The 22,423-nt window shown below is 37.0% G+C and overlaps 1 protein-coding gene across 6 annotated transcripts in view; it reads left to right on the top strand.

Annotated features, from left to right (window-relative positions):
- The window catches only part of LOC5571510 (cAMP-specific 3',5'-cyclic phosphodiesterase), a 360,385-nt gene that overhangs the window by 137,914 nt on the left and 200,048 nt on the right, over positions 1-22,423 (top strand). For 3 of the 6 annotated variants that reach the window (XM_021848417.1, XM_021848416.1, XM_021848415.1), the window contains exon 2: positions 3,502-3,797. The exons of 2 other annotated variants lie outside the window; for them this stretch is intronic. In XM_021848417.1, coding sequence (XP_021704109.1) covers positions 3,745-3,797 — 53 coding nt within the window. In that variant the 5' untranslated portion in view covers positions 3,502-3,744. Of the gene's footprint in view, positions 1-3,269; positions 3,427-3,501; positions 3,798-22,423 lie in introns of those variants that run through there. One more of the 6 variants, XM_021848414.1, reaches the window with a different exon arrangement.

Raw genomic sequence — 22,423 nt, 5'->3', positions numbered from 1 at the left:
TGACGCTTAGAAATATCAATGACGGCCTACTTCGCCTTAATTTGATCTGCCTTTCAAAATGCATGTCTAATGCAGTCTCTTCTTTATTCATTGATAAATCTCCAAGTTGCCTAAGGAACGTCCTATAAGGACTGTTCATTTTATAAAGCGGACACTTTGCTTATGCTATATCTGTTTTATTTATTGTTGAAATTGCAATCGGGTTTCTGTGCATCGTTCAACAATTATTCTACAATGTAATGAAAATACGAGATCTTACAAAATGCTTTTGATTGAAGAACTAAATAGTTTTTCCGAAAACTCCTAAGAAAAGCTGTTCATCAAAGTTAACATTATTTTTCGCTTAACCAAAATTGTAATCGTTGCCATTGAAAGTGTCACCAAAATCGTCGCCAGCCAAGCAACCGCTGTGAATTTGACGTTTCACCAGTCTTACCAACACAATTGCGAATCAATTCCTTTGATTCATTTGCTGGCGTTTGACGTTTTACCAATCTTATAAACATAAAGGCAAATCACCTCGTTTGATTGGTTTGCTGACGACGATTTTTTTCAGTCTGGTTGAAAGTTGGCGGCGCTTTTCGTTGTGCACGAAACAGACGATACCTAACAAATCACAAGAAACGTCAGTGATTTCTCTTTTTCCGGTGTCTCAGGACGAAAGAAACGAAGAAAACCCAAAGGATCCAAAAATGGATTCTATGTGTAAAGCCGTAAGAGTGATGCTGTCAAGACAGAGTTTGACGGATTTTACGTTCAATGCAGCAGCATCACGCGTGGAGCACTGATGCAAAATTTAGTGGTTTCCAACTAGGTAACCATGACCCACGTTGAGCTACAAGAAAAATCTTACACACTAAAAAAATATTATGTTTTTTGTCATGAAAAATTCATAAGTACAACTTGAATTTTGAATTAAACATATTTTAAAACTTTTTTAATTTTGATTTATCATCGTTTACGGCTATTCAGCCAAGTGGAAGTATGAACAACGATCGTAAAGCTATACATTACATATACTTTGCAATTTGATTAAAAGCAGGATTGTTTGAGTTGAATGAAATAAAAAACATAAAATTGAACTCTGCGAAATAGTTACACGTCTTCTCGATTAGAATCGAACTCACGACTCCTTATTCATTAGACATGACTCGTTACCCCTAAATCATGGACGCAGAAGTTAACCTTAAGAAATTTTGCGAAGCTATCGCGATTTAAATTTAGGGTCATCGTGCAACTTTCAAGAAAATTACTCCAGAAACCTATTCTTCAGGATATTTGGAAATCTTCTGCCTAAATAACAAAAAATCGTAGAAACGCGCTGACGTATCATAAATTTCATAAATCGGTTTATTAGCGTTGAAAGTTACAGACCTTCACAATGCTTTGAGTTATGTCCCGCAGAACAAACACAAAGGACAATTTCCATCCAGAATTAGCCGAAAAAAAATGAAGATTGTGCTTCTTTGGATTAAATTTTGCATATGACTTAGGTATGGTATAATAAGTGTTTTCCATAGAAAATTCGATCATTTTAAATAAGGAATAACTTTTGAAAATGGCCTTCGAGTGTAATTCTGTAACTGTGTGTAACATCAGAACACCGAGATACGCTATGTCGGAACCAGTTGTTTCTAAAAATCGATTGTACATCGGATTTTTCTCGCTAGAGTTTAGTATTTTAGGTTTTTTTTTGCATAGTCGGAAGGTTTTGTTGGACGAACACCGTTTCCGCGGTACTGTAACTCTCAGTACCGGTAGTACTGGTAATATACCGGTACTGGAAGACTTTTTTGCAATATATATAATGCTTGCTACTGCAATAAATTGGACATGCATGCAGTATTGTACATAAAATTTTCGATGTATTCATGTTTGTCAATAAACAAAGGTTTGCTGAAAATATTACCAAGCTTATACTTAATTTTAACTACATAATTAAAATCTAACAAAATATGGTTTTAAAATAATAATGAGTGAACTTTGAATATGCTTTGCATTTTAAAATCCTACTTCATGAATGAAAAGCAGCGAGATCACATGAACATAGTTCATAAATTATTGATTTTGAACGATTTGCTGCACCACATATAATATTCGAATAAAACGATCAACTGTGGATGGTTAAAGAAAATATTTGCATGAGTGTGAACCCCATGTCCGACAAAACTTGAATTTAAACAAATATTTTTTTAGTTTTTCATGAGTTTTAAGGATATGTGGTGCAGTGAATAGTTCAAAATAAACAATTTATGAACTATGTTCATGTGATCACCCAACTTTGCATTTATGGAATAGAATTTAGAAATGCAAACCATATTCAAAGATCAATATTTTAATGCCATAATTGTTCATATTTTTGTAAAAAACGACACTGGGAAAGCTTTATCTGGGTTTTTGTTTATCAGTACCGAAAATACCGGTACTCAACGCTTCCTAGTTCCGTTATTTCGGTACCAAAAATGGTTGGTATTACCAGTACATTCGTCACAGGTACCAAAACCCTATTCCAAACGATTTTAAATCATGTTTTTGTGCTTTTGTTTCGAGAACTTTGCTTTGTACGTCATTTTTGTAACTATGGATGGTATGTGCGTTCTTGAATGCATTATTGTTATTTCTTTCAATAGGCGTCGTCCACAAATTACGTAACGCTCTAAGGGGGAGGGGGAGTAGGCTAAAGCGTTACGGCTCATACAAAACTTTAGAATTTTTCTTACAAAAAGCGTTACGGAGGGGGGGGGGAGGAAGGCGAAGATTGGCATTTTTTGCGTTACGTAATAAATGGACGCTGCCATATATAAACGTTAGTCCCATATTGGATCAAAATATATGTGGTCTTTTTACTCTATGGGATTATTCTAGGATTGTTCAACTTTCTCACCTTCCTACTTGCTGCGGTGTCTACGGGAGAAGAACATAATAATTGATTTCATTCAACATTAAAATGGGAATGATCTCAAGATAATTTTGACGTTTAAATTTGAAGAAAAACATTGGTATTTCATTTTAAATGATCATTCAATGAAATAAATTTGAAAATTAACTGTAATGTTGCTTAATCCGTTATAACACTTGTAGACGGAAGAGGTGAAAGTCAATGAAACTCAAATGATTTGTGTAATGAACCCATATGACTATAAGGGTAAAACCTGGTGTAATAGTTAGAACACAAGTCTCTCTCACAGAAGACCTGGAACCGAATCCCATACCAGAGATAGTTATTTACAAGTTTGTTATATTGACGACTTCCTTCTCGTTAAATATAGCAAATATGACTATGAATAATTCAAATGGAAACGCAGATCATTTCATAACTGATTTTCGCAATGGTAAATACTGCAGTGTTATGTTTGTTTGTCTATGGCACTACAAGAGCCAAGTCCAGTAATTCGTCGCGCAGTATAGTTCGCGGATGGTAGTGAGGTAGCAAATTCATTGCAACGGGAAGCGAAAAACTCAAAAAAAAAACATGAAACATTTTGCTCTAATTCAACCCAGGTCTAGTTTCGGGGCGCGGAAGAGGGGAGATAAAAAAAATGTGCGTGAAGTAAAGATGATAATATTGTAATCTGGCGTGGCGTGGCTACTTTCGAAACAAAACACAAAGTTTCCGAATGAATTCTGAAGTGCGCATTACAATACAACTGCTGTAAAAAAAGTTGATAAAAGGTTCACATTGTTGTTGTTGCTCTTCGTGGTGGTTTGCGCTTCTGGGGAGTTATTACCCCAACGCTCGAGAAGATGTTACCGGATCGAAAGTGGAACCGACGAGCGTCCAGGACACTGAAAGTTAGGTAAGTGGTATGCGGAATGTGCGGGTTGGCATTCTAAACACGTTGCGTAACGGGGGGAAGCTGGACTCCAAGCTGGGCCGTAAATAATTGATGATGATCTTCTGGGAAGCTTTTGAATTCCTCATTTAATCTTTTCGAGTTTTCTGTGTCTGTTTGTACATGGTATAAATTGAAGTATCAACTGGTTATTAAAGTATGTTTTGCGCTATAACAAAGAAAAACGGAATAAAATGTCGTCAGCAATACTAAACCAGCATTTTCAACCCTCTTTTCTCCTATGTCATACTTTTTGTATGAAATCTTCGGAAACTTTGTACGGATCGTCATGATTTTCTAAATTCTTCACTTTAAAGGCGCATTTGGAAATAATGAATCGCTCGGTGAAATACCAATAGTTTAACCAAGTATGTTCTTTAGGCAAAGTTTTGATTTCATGCTAATACGTGGATACAGACATTTTATATATTTGCTACATTTGGCTTGAATGCCCTCGACGTGGGTACCCGTTAGTCAAAAGCGTTGTATGAAACTTCATGCAATATGTACAAATAGTGCTAGAAGAATCATCATTTTACAAGTTATTGAAAAATTTACTAATCCACTAAGCTGATTCAAGAGCAGATCAGTCATCATTTTGTCAAAATCTATCGAATCCATTCGTCATATAACGCAAAATTAAAATACGTATATATTTCCAAGAATAGTGATTAGTGTATCTCAATCCAAGTTACTGACAATATCTTTGAAAGAAAAATAAAACCAAAAACGTTTTACTCATAAGTTTTATGCAGTTCGAACAGGGAATCGTGAATAGTAATTTTAATTTGCAAAACTGCTACCTAAACTCAAATTTGATCGCCAAATGCAAGTGTTCTAGGATTCGTGGATAATTCGTTGCTCAAGGTTTTTATGTATATTATATTTGTCCTCAAAGCATAGAAACAAAATATAATGTTCCTTGTACTCCTATTAGGTATGGCCTTGCTTCTGCATTACGCCTGTCTATGCCTCACAACATTCTCTCCAAACTACACACTTCTCGCTCGTAAAAGCCAGGTCAATAGTAGCTGGTGAAATATTGTATCACATCCCGGAGATTTCCCATCAGCAAAACAAATAAATTAGTTTGACTTTTGTTTTCTTTGCCCACGACAAACTTTCGCAACGAATGGATAGGTAAAATGTAACTTTCCACACCGTATGAAGTTTTCCCACCTATGGTGTGGGGTCACAGACAGGAGTTCATACCTATGTAGCTATGAAATGTCGGTGGGGAAAGTGGTTCCAACGAATACCTTCAAATTGCGGAGCAATTCACTTACTCAACTTGAAGTCACTGTATCCATTGATGTTTTCAAGAATTCCATAACACGTCTGATTTTTGACGTACTGATAGTTGAAAATGTTTTTTTTTCATCGATTTCAGTAAGTTTGCATACAAGTTTACCAACATGAAACTTCATGTGTTTACGCCCCTAAAACAATCAGAGTAAACTAACCAGTTGATCGTTACAATAAGGACCACCTACTCTCAATATAACTTTCCAATTTAACAGGAACGTTAGAAAGTAATTTAACTAATGTATTTATTCTCTTATATGTTATGTGGGCTGTTTGCACGGAAAACACGAGGGATTTTCAAAAATATACCACCAAACAGCTACAGTATAGAAAACATTTGTTTGGGATATATTATCATGAGTTTTCTGATACAAATAGGAACATATTGTCCCAGTGGCGCACACAACACTATATTCCCCTACGTGTATTTGCTTTACTCTGCACAGTTACCAATGGGGCTCTCCCGTCCGTTGATGAGGTGGACGGCGGTGCTCATCAGTAAACCCCGGTGCGAGATGCAATGGAGTAATGGAATATGGTAACAAGTTTATGTCTACAGCAAAGTCTGTAAAATGTTTTGAAAATGAAGTCTATTATTGAGAGGATAGATTTAGAGTGCGAGGTGAGATGATTTGGGATTGATGCATTGCTTTTGAGCTTGGGATTAAGATTATGGGATTATCAGTTGTGGATTGTATAAACTCTAGTTTGAATGAGAATTAATTCAGACTCGGTAAAGGTTCCTACTTACAATATATGAGATGTAGTTACAAATAGAATGAATATTTGAAGATTGAAAATTGAACTCCCCTTTAGCTTGATCCGATTTAAGTTTCGATCGAATCAACAAAGAATATTCTGATATATGAGGCTGTTAGAAGTCAGAAGTGTATGCTACTTTGCATTACGTCCTCACTGGAACAAGCCTACTTCTCAGCTTTATGTTCCTCTGAGCACTTCCATAGTTGTTAACAGAGAGCTTTTTTATCGTGTGGCAAGTACGATGATACTATATGCCCAGGGAAGTCAAGGAAATTTCCATTACGAAAAGATCCTGTACTGACCGAAAATCGAACCCAGACACCTTCAGCATGGCTTTGCTTTATAGTCATAGACTCTAATCGCTCGGCTGAGGAAGGCCCCAGTCAGAAGCGTGTAAGAGGCAAAAACCTGAACCCGAAAGTGGTGCAGTTCAAATAAGTTCTATAATAGGTTTTAGTGCACCATCCTACCTCTAGAAAGAACGATGAGCAATCTAAATTTGGTTATTCTCGACTATACACATTTTGCAAAAAATACTGACGACGGGAAAACTCGTAGGAACTGCCAATCGAATAAAGAAGGGTGCATATCAGATGAACAATACATTCACCACCCTGAAATGTATAAGGTCTTGACAAAAATGGCTGCCTAAAACTTTTCGGAAAAATGGGCTATTCGAAGGAATGTGACATTCGGGGAAAAGTAGCACTATCGTCTATATAGCGGTATGGCCATCAATCTTCCATTTTAGGTTATAATTTTCTTTGGAATCGTTGAAATATTTCATTTAAAAAATTGGTAGTTCTCTTAAGCAGGCAAGCTGTATTTAAGGCCGCACGGGACGGTGTTTTAATCACACTTGAAGAAGCAAATCTCAAGTACCACTGAATATATCGATGTGAAAAATGTATCATTATAATTATATAAATATGTAGTGCACAACCCAATAAATTTTCAGTTTAATCGGTTCACTAAAACTAGAGATTTGCTTCTGCAAAGTTTTGATGATAATTGATAGAGTGAGACAAAAGATAGGGAAAATAATACGGTCTTCCGTGTACATTCATTAAAATTTGAATAATAAGGACTGTTCATTTAAGAAAGTGGACACGTATTTTTTAAAGCAAACTGTTTATTTTCGAACAAATTCATGAGTTCTCTTGAAATACATGGAAATCAGAGTAATCTCGACCAAATTCACATAAGTTTGAACATTTATTGAGCATTCCTGGATAATGCTCTGACTTTTCTCTTAATGCCTCCCATCGGATTCTGCACAACTTTCTTCGTAACTTTTCTTTGTGTTGCTTACCACATTTTCTTGAAAAATCCATGGCACTTGCTTATCTTTCATCCTTCTTAAGATGTTGTTTGATTATTGCCAAATATTGGGCAAATGGGGTGTAGTTATGGGCAATTCGATAGAATCTGCCATGTTTAAACAAATTCGACTTTTTCCTTCTTGATCATCTCCAAAGTACCTGAAGCATAGTGAGTCGATGCTAGGCCTGGCCGAAACAATGGAGGCTTGTTATACTTTCGGTAGATGAGCAGAAGACGTTTTTAAATGCATTCAGTTCTGTAATTTTCGCCGTTGATTGAACCCGTTGTGAAAAATGTAGTACTTTTCATACCGCAGGAGCAAATTACTTGCCATAAAAAACTTTTTTCCCATTGCACGTCGTCATAAGCATCTGTTTTCGATACAGTGTTGAAAAATTGGAATTTGGACACTTCGCGATTTAAGCCAAATCTCGGAACGACAGCTTTTCTTAACATCATTTGTGCAGAAAAAATCTGCGTGTCGCCATGTTTAACCGATCTATCGCTCGGAATTTACAACTGTTTGATGTCAACTTTCTTCTGCTGTCAAAATAAACACTTGAGTACACACTGAAACAAAATTTGAATTTTTTCCTTGGAATTTTCACACCAAAATGTGAACAATCAGGTGTCCACTTTCTTCAATGAACAGTCCTTAATTCATTTGGTTTCCTAGTGACGTTTACCAAGTACTATGGGAGAACTACTCTAATTAGAATAAGTTGTCGATTCAGTTTTAATGTAAATATTTTTGACATTAAAAATACCATGTATTGTCCGTACTGACAACAGTTTTTAATTTATAATTTGGTATATTATTAACTACCTGAAACTTACAGAATTTAGTCCAATAACAGTCAAATGCTAGACTTCGCAATCTAATATGAAATTAGTTGAAAAATAGTAGTTTACGGAACAAGTTGCAGAATGATGATTTTTACAGCACGAGTCGTAAATTTACGACAATTACGACAAGTGCTGTAAAAATCGAGTTTTTTTGCAATTTCACAGAAGACCACTTGAGGATATCAGAAATTATATAGGAATGCATTCATCATTGTTTTACAATTTCTGAAAAATTGTTGTGTTATGATTAATTACGCAACTCAAAACAGTTACGTTATGAGAAAGCGTTGCGAAGCACTGGTTTCAGTTGCGTAATGACTATTGCCGCACTGTATACTTCAGTACAGGAAAGTAGGCCGTTTCATGACAGATTGGCGTGATAAAAAACAGCCTATTACGATGAGAAATTGCAAAATGACTATTACCGCACTGTATAACTCAGTGCAGGAAAGTAGGCTTTTTCATGACAGATTGGAGTGATGAAAAACTATTTTTTGTTGCGGAACCATTAATAAATTGTCTTCTTATCATGTATCTGTATCCGTTTCCTGTTATATCGCTCATACATCCCCGCGTTCTTGAGAAAAGTTGTAAGGCTTGATTCACTATTTCGCACATTTTGTAGTGCTGATCTGATGCTGGATATTCCGAATTTCAACCTTAGATGTTCCATGGAGGGACAATAGCAGATATAGTGCTCTACTGAATTGTGGACTCTGAATATTTCGCTTCCGGAAACCAGTCAAGCCTAAAAAAAATTACGAGATTCGAGTGCGACCAGTTCTGATCCTCGAGAGGACTCGTTGGTCCCATCTGTTGGGTAAATCATGCCATCTATCGGTAGTGTTTTTTATTTTCCGTGTAAAGCATTCTCTTTCTTGTTCCCATTCAGTATCCCATGCATCATTTATCTTCCCTTTAAGCCACAGTTTTATATCTGCAGTCGGCGTAGTTCGTTTCGTACAAGGTTGGCCAAGCAGTCAGCCTCTTCGTTTTCGGGTATGCCCTTATGACCTGGAATCCACATAAAGGTTATGTGCCTACTTTCTGAGATTAGCTCTTGTAAGGCTTGGCTCCAGGGGTGGATGTTAATGGTTGTCTGGAGTGCTGATAATGCACTTGCTGAGTTTGTCACGATTAATAGTGGACAATCGCATGGATGGGATACAGCTTGGAATATCGCTGTTGTCTCCGCTGAAAACACTGAGCAGTATTCAGTGAGGCCATATGCTTCTTCGAGGGAGGTGGAGTAGATTCCGAAACCCACCCTGCTGCTATTAGCTTCGGAAGCCTTCGATCCGTCTGTGTAACGAGTTTCAGTAAAGCTACTTCCGGGGGGCATTCACGAATGAGATTGGACTTGATGTAGGAGTCAATACAAGGTTCCTTTGCTTGCCAACTTTGTGCTTCGAACCGGTTACGTTTGGCTATCAAGGGGAGTGAAATATTAGCTGTAAAATTGAGTAACTGGTTTGCTTGGTTGGTGATGTATGTTGTTCATGCTCTGCTTTTCGTTCGTTTGAGGAAGCTGATGACTTTCGTGCTGATTGCGATGGCTGCTTTGTACTTAAACGAAAGAGCTCCAGCTTCGACACATGCCGACATGGCAGGAGTAGAAGGTAGTAGACGTGATATTGCGCGAATAGTGTTTTGTATACTGGCCCCAGTCTGGTAATTAACCCTTCGAATGCGTGGCACGTGATTTCCGTTGCGTAGAATAAACGGCTGCAAATTATTGCGTCAGCCACTCACATTTGAATCTTTGTCGATCGATGGTCGGAATGGCTTTCCCGTCATTGGTTTTCGGAGTACAGGATGATTCCCTAAAAAGATATGGGTTCAGGTGCATTTCTCAGCCGAGAGTTCAAATCCAACCTTGCTTGTTCAGCGTACAACGGCGTTCGCCGCTGTTTGGAACTTTCTTCTTAGAGCTTTTGGATGTTTACCGGTGACTACGATTGAATTGTCGTCAGCGTACACATAGATGAAAACCTATTTGGGCATGAATTTGAAAACACTGTTCATGCCTACAAGGAAAAGCGTCACGGCAATTACTGAGCCTTGAGGAACGCCTGTTTCCTCGTTGACCAGTTTGGATTGACAGTTGCCAATTATGACCCTGAAACTTCGGTCCGAAAGGAAGTTCTTGATGAAATTTAGTATATTTCCGGTTACGTTCCATGTCACTACTTGGTTTAGTATTTCCGGTGTTCATGCTCTTTTATACGCCTTCGCTAGATCTAGCGAAGCCATCTAGATTGGATCCCCTTTCTGCAAGGCGTCGTTGAGAACCTGTCCTAATATGGCGAAGTATGCCAGTACCAAAACCGGCTCAGAAGACATGTTGTCGAGGATCTAGAAGTCTGTTGCAATTAAGATGTTCAGTTAATCTGCGGTATACCAACCGTTCTATTATTTTGCCCTGGCAATTGGTTAATGCCGATTCTACTCCATTACCCCGAATACCACTTCCCCGAATACCATCGCCCCGAATTCCATTACCCCGAATGTACCATTACCTCGAATTCCATCACCCCAAATGCTGTTTCCCCGAATTTACAATTATCTTGACATGATGATATTGATGACATTTCCCCATAATATTGGAATTCGGGGTAATGTCATTCGGGGTGATGGGTCGTTCGGGGTTTTGGAATTCGGGGTAATGGCGTTCGGGTTAATGGCATTCAGGGTAATGGGGTAGAATCGTTAATGCCATAGGCCGGTAGTGCTCTACGTCCTGCGCTGATTTTGTGTGTTTTGGAATCGGGACATCAAAACTCGTCTTCCAGCTGTGCGGAAAAGTGCCGGTTGTCCATACTTAATTGAAATTTTCAAGCAGGGCTACTTTACCCTCAAATAGAAGGTTTTTGAGCATAGAATACCCTGTTTCGTCTGGGCCCGCTGATTGACCCTCTGCTTTACTGAGAGCGAAATTGAATTCGTTAAATGAAAAAGCCTGAATAAATACCTGTCCTCTATCCGGAGGGACAACAAAACTGTATAGTAGAGATGGTCAGGTTTCGGGTTTTCAAACCCGAACTCGACCCGAACCCGAACCCGACGGGTTCGGGTCGAGTTCGGGTTTGAAAATTTAAAATTTTTCGGGTTCGGGTTCGGATCGGGGTTTGAAGGTTACAAAATTATCGGGTACGGGTTGGGTTCGGGTTTTAGGAAATAAAATAAGTCGGGTACTGGTCGGGTTCGGGTTTGAAAAATGTCAAACCCGACCATCTCTACTGTATAGCTCCACCTTTGGAATTGGGTGCTTTACCCGAAAGTTGTGTGGGTACTTCCGATGCGAGAATAGATCCGCGAAAAAATCCGTCAGTGTATCGACGATGATAGATGGTTCCCTTGAAGTGCGGTTGTCAATTTTCAAAGCGATGCCACGAGTGCGCCGTTTTCCTTGTATTCCTTGACTTGGCTCCAAAGTTCGGTGGATGATTGCGAAGCATTAATTCCATTCAGGAACGTAGACTAGGACCCTTCTTTGGCTTTACGAATTATTTGACGGCCTCATCAGACCACCAGTGGAGAGCGCGACGACTTGAAGTAGAGCTTATTCTTCGGATGGTTTCGACTGCGGCTTCGTAGATATTGTTGGATAGTTCTTCAATTGATATTGGGTTCGACTCAATCTTATTGGCAATCGTTAATTGGAAAGCTGACCAATCAGCATGATTATACCGCCAGCGAGGTTTCCAGTGTGACATTATTCGTATGGTTTCATATCGGGAAATTGTTGCTGCCCGGTAGATCCGTATCGATTTACCACATCTGGCGGTTTGAAATAGTAGACGATGCTAAAGAGATGTCAATAGCGGTCTCCTGTTGTCCCCTCCAGAAAGTCGGAGAACCGTCATTGATGATGGAGAGGTTCATGTCCGTAGTAAAATCGAAAATAATTCGTCCTCTAATGTTATTCGAATTGTTCCCCCAAGTTTTATGATGCCCGTTGCCGCCTCCTAGGATGATTATTGCTCAGCAAAAATATATTTACAATTTCTTATACTTAATATTGCAAACAAAAAATAATATAATTGATTGAAATATACAAATCACTATACTTATAGAGCACCATGTTGACCTTTTATCAGATATGGAATTTAACGGTTTTCTACAACTTAATCATTAAATTTCTGATAATTAATGAATTTTATGTATCAAATTATACTCCTAATACGTTTTTCTCGATTTCTTCTGTATTATCTGCAAGTAGAAGCGAAATAAATACAATAAAAAAGTGCACACCTAAATTATTTTACGGATTCCTGTAAAATCTTATGAGCTGAACAGTTCAGTGAAATAAATGAACGGAGTACAGTGCAACTAGGATTGTCATGTCTTAAACTTAAACACGGCTTAAACCAGCCGACGATGTTTTGACAAAAACCTGAAGGTCATAGACACAAAAGTCAATTTCAATAAATTGAATTGTAAAATTGTGAAAAATAATAGAATCGTTCTCGTGGGCTCCGATCCCACGACTCCCGATACGCTAGACTGGGCGCGTTAACCAACCACGCCACAGAACGGTTAACGGTCTGCAGCGCAATCGGCCAACCTGAAACCAAAGTCCATCACGACCCCATATTCTCCCTCACAACCCTACATCTTCTTCGGTTCTCTTACATACAGTGCTTTTTTGCGGTTTTCGGAGTACAGTGATTTTTTACAGTTTTCGGTAAACATTCAGCGGAAGCTGTAAAATTTAGACTGAATTTCGGTGTTTTATTTTTACAAACTGTTCAGCTGTTGAGATTATAGTGAAATTCACATATTTCGGTAAAATGCGCTTAGTAATTGGATTGATTTAAGAGATGACAAATCTGGAGATAATGACATTATTTCTGTAATTTGTTAACCATCTCTAAATTTGGCGTTTGGAGATCTAATAAATAGCTAGCTAAGGAGTATTCCAGGAGTAAATTTTAGATATTATGTATTTCTAAATTCCTTGTCTCTTATATCTATCAAGTCAATATCACATTTAGATATCCTCGCGTGCTTGGGTCCGGCTTAGTGGTACAGAGATGAACATGATTTATGATATTCTTATTTTTATGATATCTTGTATAAAAATATGCATTTATGTATTATATTTTTTGTGCTCTGTAGTTTTCAACCATACTTGGAAAATGATCAGATTTCCGGAATTCTTAAAAATTGCCGCGTACAATCAATTTATCAACATTTTTTTAGAGAAGCAAAGACATTTTTTATGGATTCTCTAAATTTGTGAGTAATGCTTAGTTCAACCAAGTATATGGAATGAGTACATTTCAACTGGTATTTTGTTTAGGACCATTCATTATGAAATCATGCAAATTTTGATGTGTCTCGTGGCTTTATTCTACCAAGTGTATGAATTGCTCACTTTTCTGAGACTCACAAAACTTGCTACGGAACCACTAGATGGAAATTGTTACCTAAGACAATTGAAGACCTTTTTATAGAATTCTTCATGAAACAGATTTCCTCCTTCTACATTGCTGGCCATGGACACTGTTTAATTTCATCGGTGTTGGTTGGAGAAATACCTTTAGTAGGGTCTGTATCTCTGTTACCCCCATAAAAGCCTGAGAGAATGACTTGAAGCATTAAAATATTAGATAATAAGTCTCCAAGCTGTTTAGTGAAATACTTGTCCGCAAATGAAAACCTTATTTAGAACTATACAATTTATAAAATACTATAAGTGCACAAGTTGCTGCTCCTGCACCTATTTCCGCGTAATTGTGTTACAATCGATTTTTCGTGTTCAAATACAATCTTTTTTGAACGGATATCTTCTGGCCACATTAATAACATTAGAATGATGCCTGCAATTATTTTCAGTAGTTAAAATAGTTTATAACATTAAAAACATGAGACCATGTGAGCGGTTATTGGGTCAGTAGGTAATTTTGTATGTTTTAATTATCGCTCATGCAAAAAATGTACTAAACTTGAAGTGCTTATCAGTTTTTGTATACAGCCTTCTTTATAACTATTGCAGCTATGGTTTGATTAAAAATAAGTTTCATAATTGGTAACGAAATTCGGAAGAATGCATATTTTTTGTTTGCTCTTCATAAAATCCATCCAAATTTCTAACGTGAGTGGAAATATATTATATTAATATATAGGAACACTAAGACGCAGTAACAAATGCAATATAGAATTATTTTTTTCCTTGATGTTTTGCACATTTTTTTTTGCCACTGATTGGATATACCTCAAGCTACATAGTAACATATCAAATATCAGGTATCAGAAGGCCGACTCCATACCACAATGGGTTCGAACAGCGCCCTAAAAAGGGCACTGCAAAACGCTTGAGCGTAAAGAGAGCCTATAGCTCATTACCACAGCAGGTTAAGAATAACAGAATGTCCTGGAGATTCAGACTTCTGAATTCAGTTTCACTAAATAAGTGTTTACCAAGTAATTGGAATCGCATTTGAAGAAACTTTGTCGAAGACGAAAAAATTCTAGCTCACATACTTACTAAGTTATATGGTGAAAATGATGTTAACCCCCTTAAAAATGATTTTTTTACAATATCTTTTTTATATGATTTTTTTAATTTTTACAATGTTCTACAATGTTGTAGATACTCCAAAAATACACATTTTTGCTGAAGAGACTAAAGCGCTATCTCTTATTTTGAAAGAGCTATGAACTATTTCTTCTTTTTTATACGTCACCTTTAAGGGTTAACAGCTTGCAAAGTTGCAGGTAGTAGCAGTTAATTTTGACGTTATACTAAGCATAAGCATAAGCATAAGCATTGATGACCGTACAATTCGTAGTTGCTACTCCGTGATTGACCAGAATAATCGAAGTTGCACAAGGAACCAACAGATGTAGCTTGGGAATAGCTTTCCATCTTCAATGTACACTTTCGAGAACTCCAAGCATTATAAAGTCAATAACGGCGCCGGCCACGTCCTTACGGTCATCGGGGAAAGGTGGGATTATTAGTGTGACATCCATTGTTACTAGAGACCGAGATCACCTCTGCATCTCCATGGTTGTCACAGGGAGGAATTTGTTAGTGGGGAGGGTTCAAAAGCTACATAATCAGGATTCACCTTGGTAAGTGATGCGATCCATGCAGCCTTAGTTCAAACAGTCACCTATTAGTCACTACAGACAACGTGTTCCTAAAGTAAGTCTACACTTTCAGTGTCGAACCATTCAAAACGATTTGTGTAATGAAAAATGTTGGATAAAAGGTATGGTATGTGTATTTGAATACTTTTTAAACAATTACAATAGTCTTTGCCGACACTTATTGTGAAAAAACATTCATGTTTTGTTAAAAAAAAAATATACATAAAAGTGACTTTTCTATCGTTGTCATGATTAAAAAGTGTTTCACAATAAAATATACATTAAAAATGAAAGCATGAAACGAGCTCACCAAATTGATCCTTCATCCCTGACTAAGCAGCCATAAGCAACTTTATCAGCATACTTGATATGCACACGGCGACGCGAAAACCGAACTAGCTTGCTTGGGCCTTCAAATGCACTGCCCAGCAAACGAAACGCGTGGCAGAAAAATAGACGTCTCACCGGCGACGCAAAAACCGAACTAGCTTGCTTGGGCCTTCAAATGCACTGCCCAGCAAACAAAACACGTGGCAGAAAAATAGACGTCTCACCGGCGACGCAAAAACCGAACTAGCTTGCTTGGGCCTTCAAATGCACTGCCCAGCAAACAAAACACGTGGCAGAAAAATAGACGTCACTCCGGCGACGCGAAAACCGAACTAGCTTGCTTGGGTCTTGAAATGCACTGCCCAGCAAACAAAACGCGTGGCAGAAAAATAGACGTCTCACCGGCGATGCAAAAACCGAACTCCAGTTAATTTTGACGTTATACTGTTCAGTAACTTACACACTTTCAAAACATATATGAACCAGAGCGGGATCCAATGGGATCAACAATGTTTTTAAAGTTTAACGATCTTGATGTTATAACATAATATTGCAGTTTTCAACAATTATGATGGACATATTATGCTTCTGAATAATTTCATATTGCTTTTGAGGTTCATATGTATTGCAAAACAATAGTAAGCAATTGGTTTCAATATTGGAGTACCTTTTTTAACTCATGTTAGAATATTGATTTATTTTCGGAGATGTTTCCTTCATCCAAATTTAGTTCATATTTGTTCAACAAATTCATCGAATTCTAATATTTTCTTCTGCTGGAGTTATAATTAAAGCTCATTTAAATCATTTTCTTCACAATCTTCATCGTCGGAGGAATTTGACCAATCGTTGTGAGAAACATCTGGTTCTTTCAAACATTCCAATACTTCTTTTCGAAACGGAATACTTTTCCTCCTTGGAATTTTTCGCATGGATGAAATCAGCGGATCCGAAGATACCATGAGGCGGTTGAAAATGTCCTGATTGGTTGCTACACTGTTAAAAAGAAAAGTATGCTTTATTATTTGAGAAGACATAAATATTTGAAAAGTTTACCGTGAGCATTTCCTTGATCGATTTTCGCGAAAACTTTTGATGTCCTTATTTCGACATTCTTGAGGTTCTTCAGATAAAGTTCCGACTGGAACGATGCAATGTCTGACTATTTCAGCGCCATGAATCAGAACACGGTGAACACTGGATGGCATTTTGTACCAGTCGTAATGCTTTACATATAGCTGAGCAGATGTTTCTCACAACGATTGGTCAAATTCCTCCGACGATGAAGATTGGGAAGAAAATGATTTAAATGAGCTTTAATTATAACTCCAGCAGAAGAAAATATTAGAATTCGATGAATTTGTTGAACAAATATGAACTAAATTTGGATGATGGAAACATCTCCGAAAATAAATCAATATTCTAACATGAGTTAAAAAAGGTACTCCAATATTGAAACCAATTGCTTACTATTGTTTTGCAATACATATGAACCTCAAAAGCAATATAAAATTATTCAGAAGCATAATATGTCCATCATAATTGTTGAAAACTGCAATATTATGTTATAACATCAAGATCGTTAAACTTAAAAAACATTATTGATCCCATTGGATCCCGCTATGGTTCATATATGTTTTGAAAGTGTGTAAGTTACTGAACAGTATAACGTCAAAATTAACTGCTACTACCTGCAACTTTGCAAGCTGTTAACCCTTAAAGGTGGCGTATAAAAAAGAAGAAATAGTTCATAGCTCATTCAAAATAAGTGATAGCGCTTTAGTCTCTTCAGCAAAAATGTGTATTTTTGGAGTATCTACAACATTGTAGAACATTGTAAAAAATTAAAAAAATCATATAAAAAAGATATTGTAAAAAATCATTTTTAAGGGGGTTAACATCATTTTTACCATATAACTTAGTAAGTATGAGAGCTAGAATTTTTTCGTCTTCGACAAAGTTTCTTCAAATGACGTTACCTACAATACTTCCTTAGGTAGTTTTCAATTTTGAGAAAAAATAAAAAAGTTAATTTTTTTTCTCAGTGTATACAATTGAAAACGATTTTTTTTTATTTCTATAATAAAGTACTCTTAAAAAAAAGAAACATTGCAGAAGACACCAAAACGCTAAAACCGATAGTTTTGGCGCAAACCCACATGTCCCACTTTTTTGATTCCGTCCCACTGTGCGGCGGTGGCCTGTCAACGCTCTGACCAAGAGACTGCAATTCTGCTTTGACAAATTTGTTAAATACTTCGCCACCCTTGGAGATGGCTCAGTAATATACAATTTCGTTCGACGACACGACTCCAAACTATTCCAATATTGCTTGCGCTAAGTTGCCGCCCAAGAATTTATCTGAAGCATTATTGTAATTTGATTTTAAAAAATCGACTCCTGCTATAATACAAAAAAACATATTACATTTACTGAATACACAGAGAAAAAATAAAGAAAAAATATGCATCGAAATGTGTTGAAATCAAACCCTAAGATACAAGTATTACTAAGACATTTAATACCTTCACGTCTCATATTGCTTACCAAACCATCCTCCTAGGATTATGTGTTCTCCCATTACCATTTTGATTGAATTTTATGTCTTTTTGGCAAACATACTTTTTAATACGTTTTATCACTCTTCCTGTTGTATCGAACCGGGCTTCCATAAGCTTCCGCTAAACCGCCACTCAACTAAAAAAAAAGACAGAGGAAATCAAACATTCTGATTCAGAGCGTGCAACAAAGCTAAGCCAGACACTGTGGGAAAAGTATTGCTGCTAAGTGGAAGCAATATCGTGCTGAGGAGGATGGTGGAAATACGCAGGACAAACCAAACGCACGGACAGCTGAAGCCTTAGTAGCGAAATTTATTCGATGTAGATTAGAATCGCACGATGATTATGATGATGATGGTGCTGACGATGATGGGAACTTATCTAGGAGATGTCAATCTTGACCCTTGCGGTTTGCTACCATCTAGCATATTGTGGCTTCACTTATTCGTTGGCAGTAAAAGTGACTGCGGCATATTCGCACACAACTGGTCTATATCTTTTTCTTCTGCTTGGCATAACATCCACACTGGGACAGAGCCTGCTTCTCAGCTTAGTGTTCTTATGAGCACTTCCACAGTTATTAACTGAGAGCTTTCTTTGCCAAAGTTGCCATTTTCGCATTCGTATATCGTGTGGCAGGTACGATTATACTCTATGTCCAGGGAAGTCAAAGAAATTTCCATTACGAAAAGATCCTGAACCGACCGGGAATCGAACCCAGACACCTCCAGCATGGTTTTGCTCTGTAGCCGTGGACTCTAACCACTCGGCTAATGAAGGTCCCATAACTGGTCTATATGTAAAACGTAGCTATTGAGGAAACATGGAGGTTGTGAAGGCTATGAGTTAAAGTGAAGATAAATCGAAGCCATACTTCAAATTTTCAAGAGCACAAATCTGAAGAACCAAACATCCGTTTAAGCTGAAAACTTAATCCATTGATCACTAGCTGGTGGTGACCGATCGATTAAGATTTCAGCTCAAACGGGTGTTCGGTTCTCCAGATTTGTGCTCTTGAAAATTTGAAGTTTGGCTTCGATTCATCTTCACCTTAAATATCTTTAAATGTTCTTGGCCCATCCTGACGGAAATCGTGGTACGCCCTTGCTCATATACATAAATTTTAACTTAATAATGATTTTACTTCGAGAATGATCGCTAAGACAAATATCTTAAGAATTGCCTAAACACATGCAATTCTCTATAGAAATCTTAAATGTATTGAAGAAAGTTGTGTGTTTCAACGAAATAAACGTTTTCGTACGAATTTTGACGGTAATTTTTTTACCATCTTTTTAAATGTTCAGGTTATCGCTAAGTGGAAAACCACGTTTAGATCTAGTTTAACAATAGAATATTTATAAACTTTTGGCAACTGGCAAATAAGGCTCATAACTATGGAAGTGCTCATAGCAAACTAAGCAGAAAAACAGGCTTCGTAAAATTTGGAACGTATCGCCAAAAAGATAAATAAAATGTTGATACAACTACTTATTGATTCTACTATTTTCCTAATAAGAACTTTTACTAATAAGGAAAGGGTTCATAATATGAGAAGTCTTCAATCACATAACGTGTTTATTTTCTTAGGAATTTTAGTTGACGATGTATAAGAGGTTGTGTAACATTATTTATTGACCGTAAAACCCGCTTCCTTGAATCGTGAACTGCCCTCGACTTCCCCTCAACGCATTTTCTTTAAAACACGATTTTTTCCCATCTCAGAAATGATTCATGCAGTCGCAAGCAATCCAGACTAATCGACACCGGAAGCCATCGAAGCAGAAGCATCATTAGACACCCTGAGGCAGAAGGATTTGATTTTCTCGAGATGCCTTTATCCTTTCATTTAATTTTCTCCATTTCCTCCGGGCATTCAAATCAGATTGCGACTGACTGTCAGAACATTCCCACACCCCATATAAAGCGCCCACGCCATAACGTTCCGAGTTATTTCTTCCGAGAGAAGTTGTCGGTGGTGATGAAACGTCTCTATATCTAGATCAGCATTTGAAAAACACTCTAGGTAGCAAAAGCCATTAACTCCTACCAAGTGCATTTTGCTAAATTAAAATTTTATGACATTTTTCCACTAATCAAACCTAACTATGAGTTCATAGAATCCTAGACAAAATTCATCACCTTATACAAAAATCACGCTTTTTACATTTGCGCGTACGATACTTTTAACTGTTAGTCTAGATATGTGAGCTCTGCTGTGGACGGAAACTGGCACGCATAGCAAGCGTGTAGTTTACGGAGGAAATACATATTTGACATGCATTCCAATCTCTCGGGCTATCATAGCAAGCGAGTCTTCTCTCCCGAGCCGATGGTGATTGGATTTGGACCCACCTTCCGATGGATGGCATTTCCAATTTTCCACTTGTATAAATCTGGTCGCGCGAAAGAAGAAAATGTTGATGTTTTTACGAGCCTGCTTCGAGGTCGCACATCGCTCAAAATCAATGACACAATGAAAATAATTAAAATTTATATTTTTTACCGCTATAGTAGGTGTTACTTGAATTTATGACATTATTTAGACATGCATAATGACAACTGAAATGGACCGAATGACTAATCGTGTTCAAAAAGGTATATAGAAGCGTGTGATTAAGGGTGGAACAGTCACCATATATTAGATACTTGTTCCATCTTTTATCTCACGCTCGTATATTCATCTTATTCGTAAATAAATGTTTAAGGTATCATATGATTGAGTTGATTTGTGTAACCATGTTTTATCACATCTATCAAAAAAAAATAGAGAGTTGCTTTTCAATCAAACGATTTATATAACTTTAAACTTTACTCTCCGGAGTTATCAATTTGTGGCGTTATAATGAATTGTTACACAGTTCACTCAGTTCTAAATAATTCTAATTTCCAATAATGGATCATTGCTTCAACATAAACATATTTTGATGATTTGATTACTTTGCATTCCTAATTGTACTGCCCTTCTACGCCTACTTGTCCCATGTTCTATGTAAACCTTATGAACCGCGGGACAAATATGCGTAGAACGGCAGTTTACATTATGACCCACTGATGCATGCATAACCATATAGGATTCAAAAATGTCAGCTGTGCAAGTAGGTACTGTGTATGTGCGCATTTTAACACATTGAAACTTTGTTCCAGTAGGGTTGTATGTAACTGGTATTCTCGCTTTTAAAAGCGTATAATTAGCACTTCCCAGCATTAAAACGCACCCACGAAATTAAAAGGGGTTATCATAGGTCGCCCTCTAGTTGGAATACGCTGGTGTAGAAATTTCCACATAACATTATACAATTATTTATGTAATGCCTTCATCGTTATTGCCAACTTTCCACATTTCGATACCGTAGGGATAGGGCGACTCGTGCAGAAAAACATGGGAAAAGAATATTAAATTATGGTATATAATTCAAATACCAGCATAGTATGCTCTTCACAAGGTGGGAATAAAAAACGAAATACTCAAAATTTCTATGAATAACACCAGCAAAATAATAGTGCCTACTTTAAGTGGCGAAGCATTCCTTCCCCCCAACATTTTTTTTATTCTTTTCGATCCCCCGCCTCAATAATTTTGATATGAAATGTCACAATTCTTATAAATTTTATTGAGAAAAGAAACGAATTCCTTCCCCGATACAAAATGTTTTTAGACAATTTAAATAGCAAATGCATCTACCTTAGATATAACATTAAAGCAAGTTGCAATCCAGCACACTTTATCCAACTCGACTTAAACGTTTGACCTAATAATACCTAATGATAATATAATGGAAACCTTGCTCATTTAGAGCATTTATGTGTCTGGAACCACGCTGGCCAAATAAAGATCTATAAAACTTCAAAAAACATCGTATCGTAATATTCAAATAACTCCAATAATACATAACCAACTTATATGATTTATTCAGAATAGCTCCTTATTAACTGGTACTATAAAGCCCACATTTTATTTTTCTGATAAAATGACGTAAAACAAAATGACCGCCAAAGACATTTTATATGGAGAATGTCGGTCCCCCAAGGAACATCGGAATATCATCAAAACCAGATTAACAATGATCAATATCGACACAGATTCTAAAACTAGAAGAGTTGTTTGAGAACTTGTGAAAAAATGGTGCAAAAATATCGAGAAATAAAAAAGTTATCGCGATTTGAATATTGTTTTTGACGGTAAAAAATTAAGCTGCCGGTGGAGGGGTTAAAATAACTTTAAGGTGGAATAATTCAAATTTTTTACAGCCAATTTGACAAATTTTAGCTATGAATGAAAAAAAAATATAAAGAAAAGCAATATTTACGAATATTTAAACTTATTTATATTCGCGTAAGCTAAAAGCGGGAAAACAATTT

This window comes from Aedes aegypti, chromosome 1 (genome assembly GCF_002204515.2).
Source record: "Aedes aegypti strain LVP_AGWG chromosome 1, AaegL5.0 Primary Assembly, whole genome shotgun sequence".
In the NCBI taxonomy this organism is placed as follows: domain Eukaryota; kingdom Metazoa; phylum Arthropoda; class Insecta; order Diptera; family Culicidae; genus Aedes; species Aedes aegypti.
This window is presented reverse-complemented; position numbering and strand designations above follow the sequence as displayed.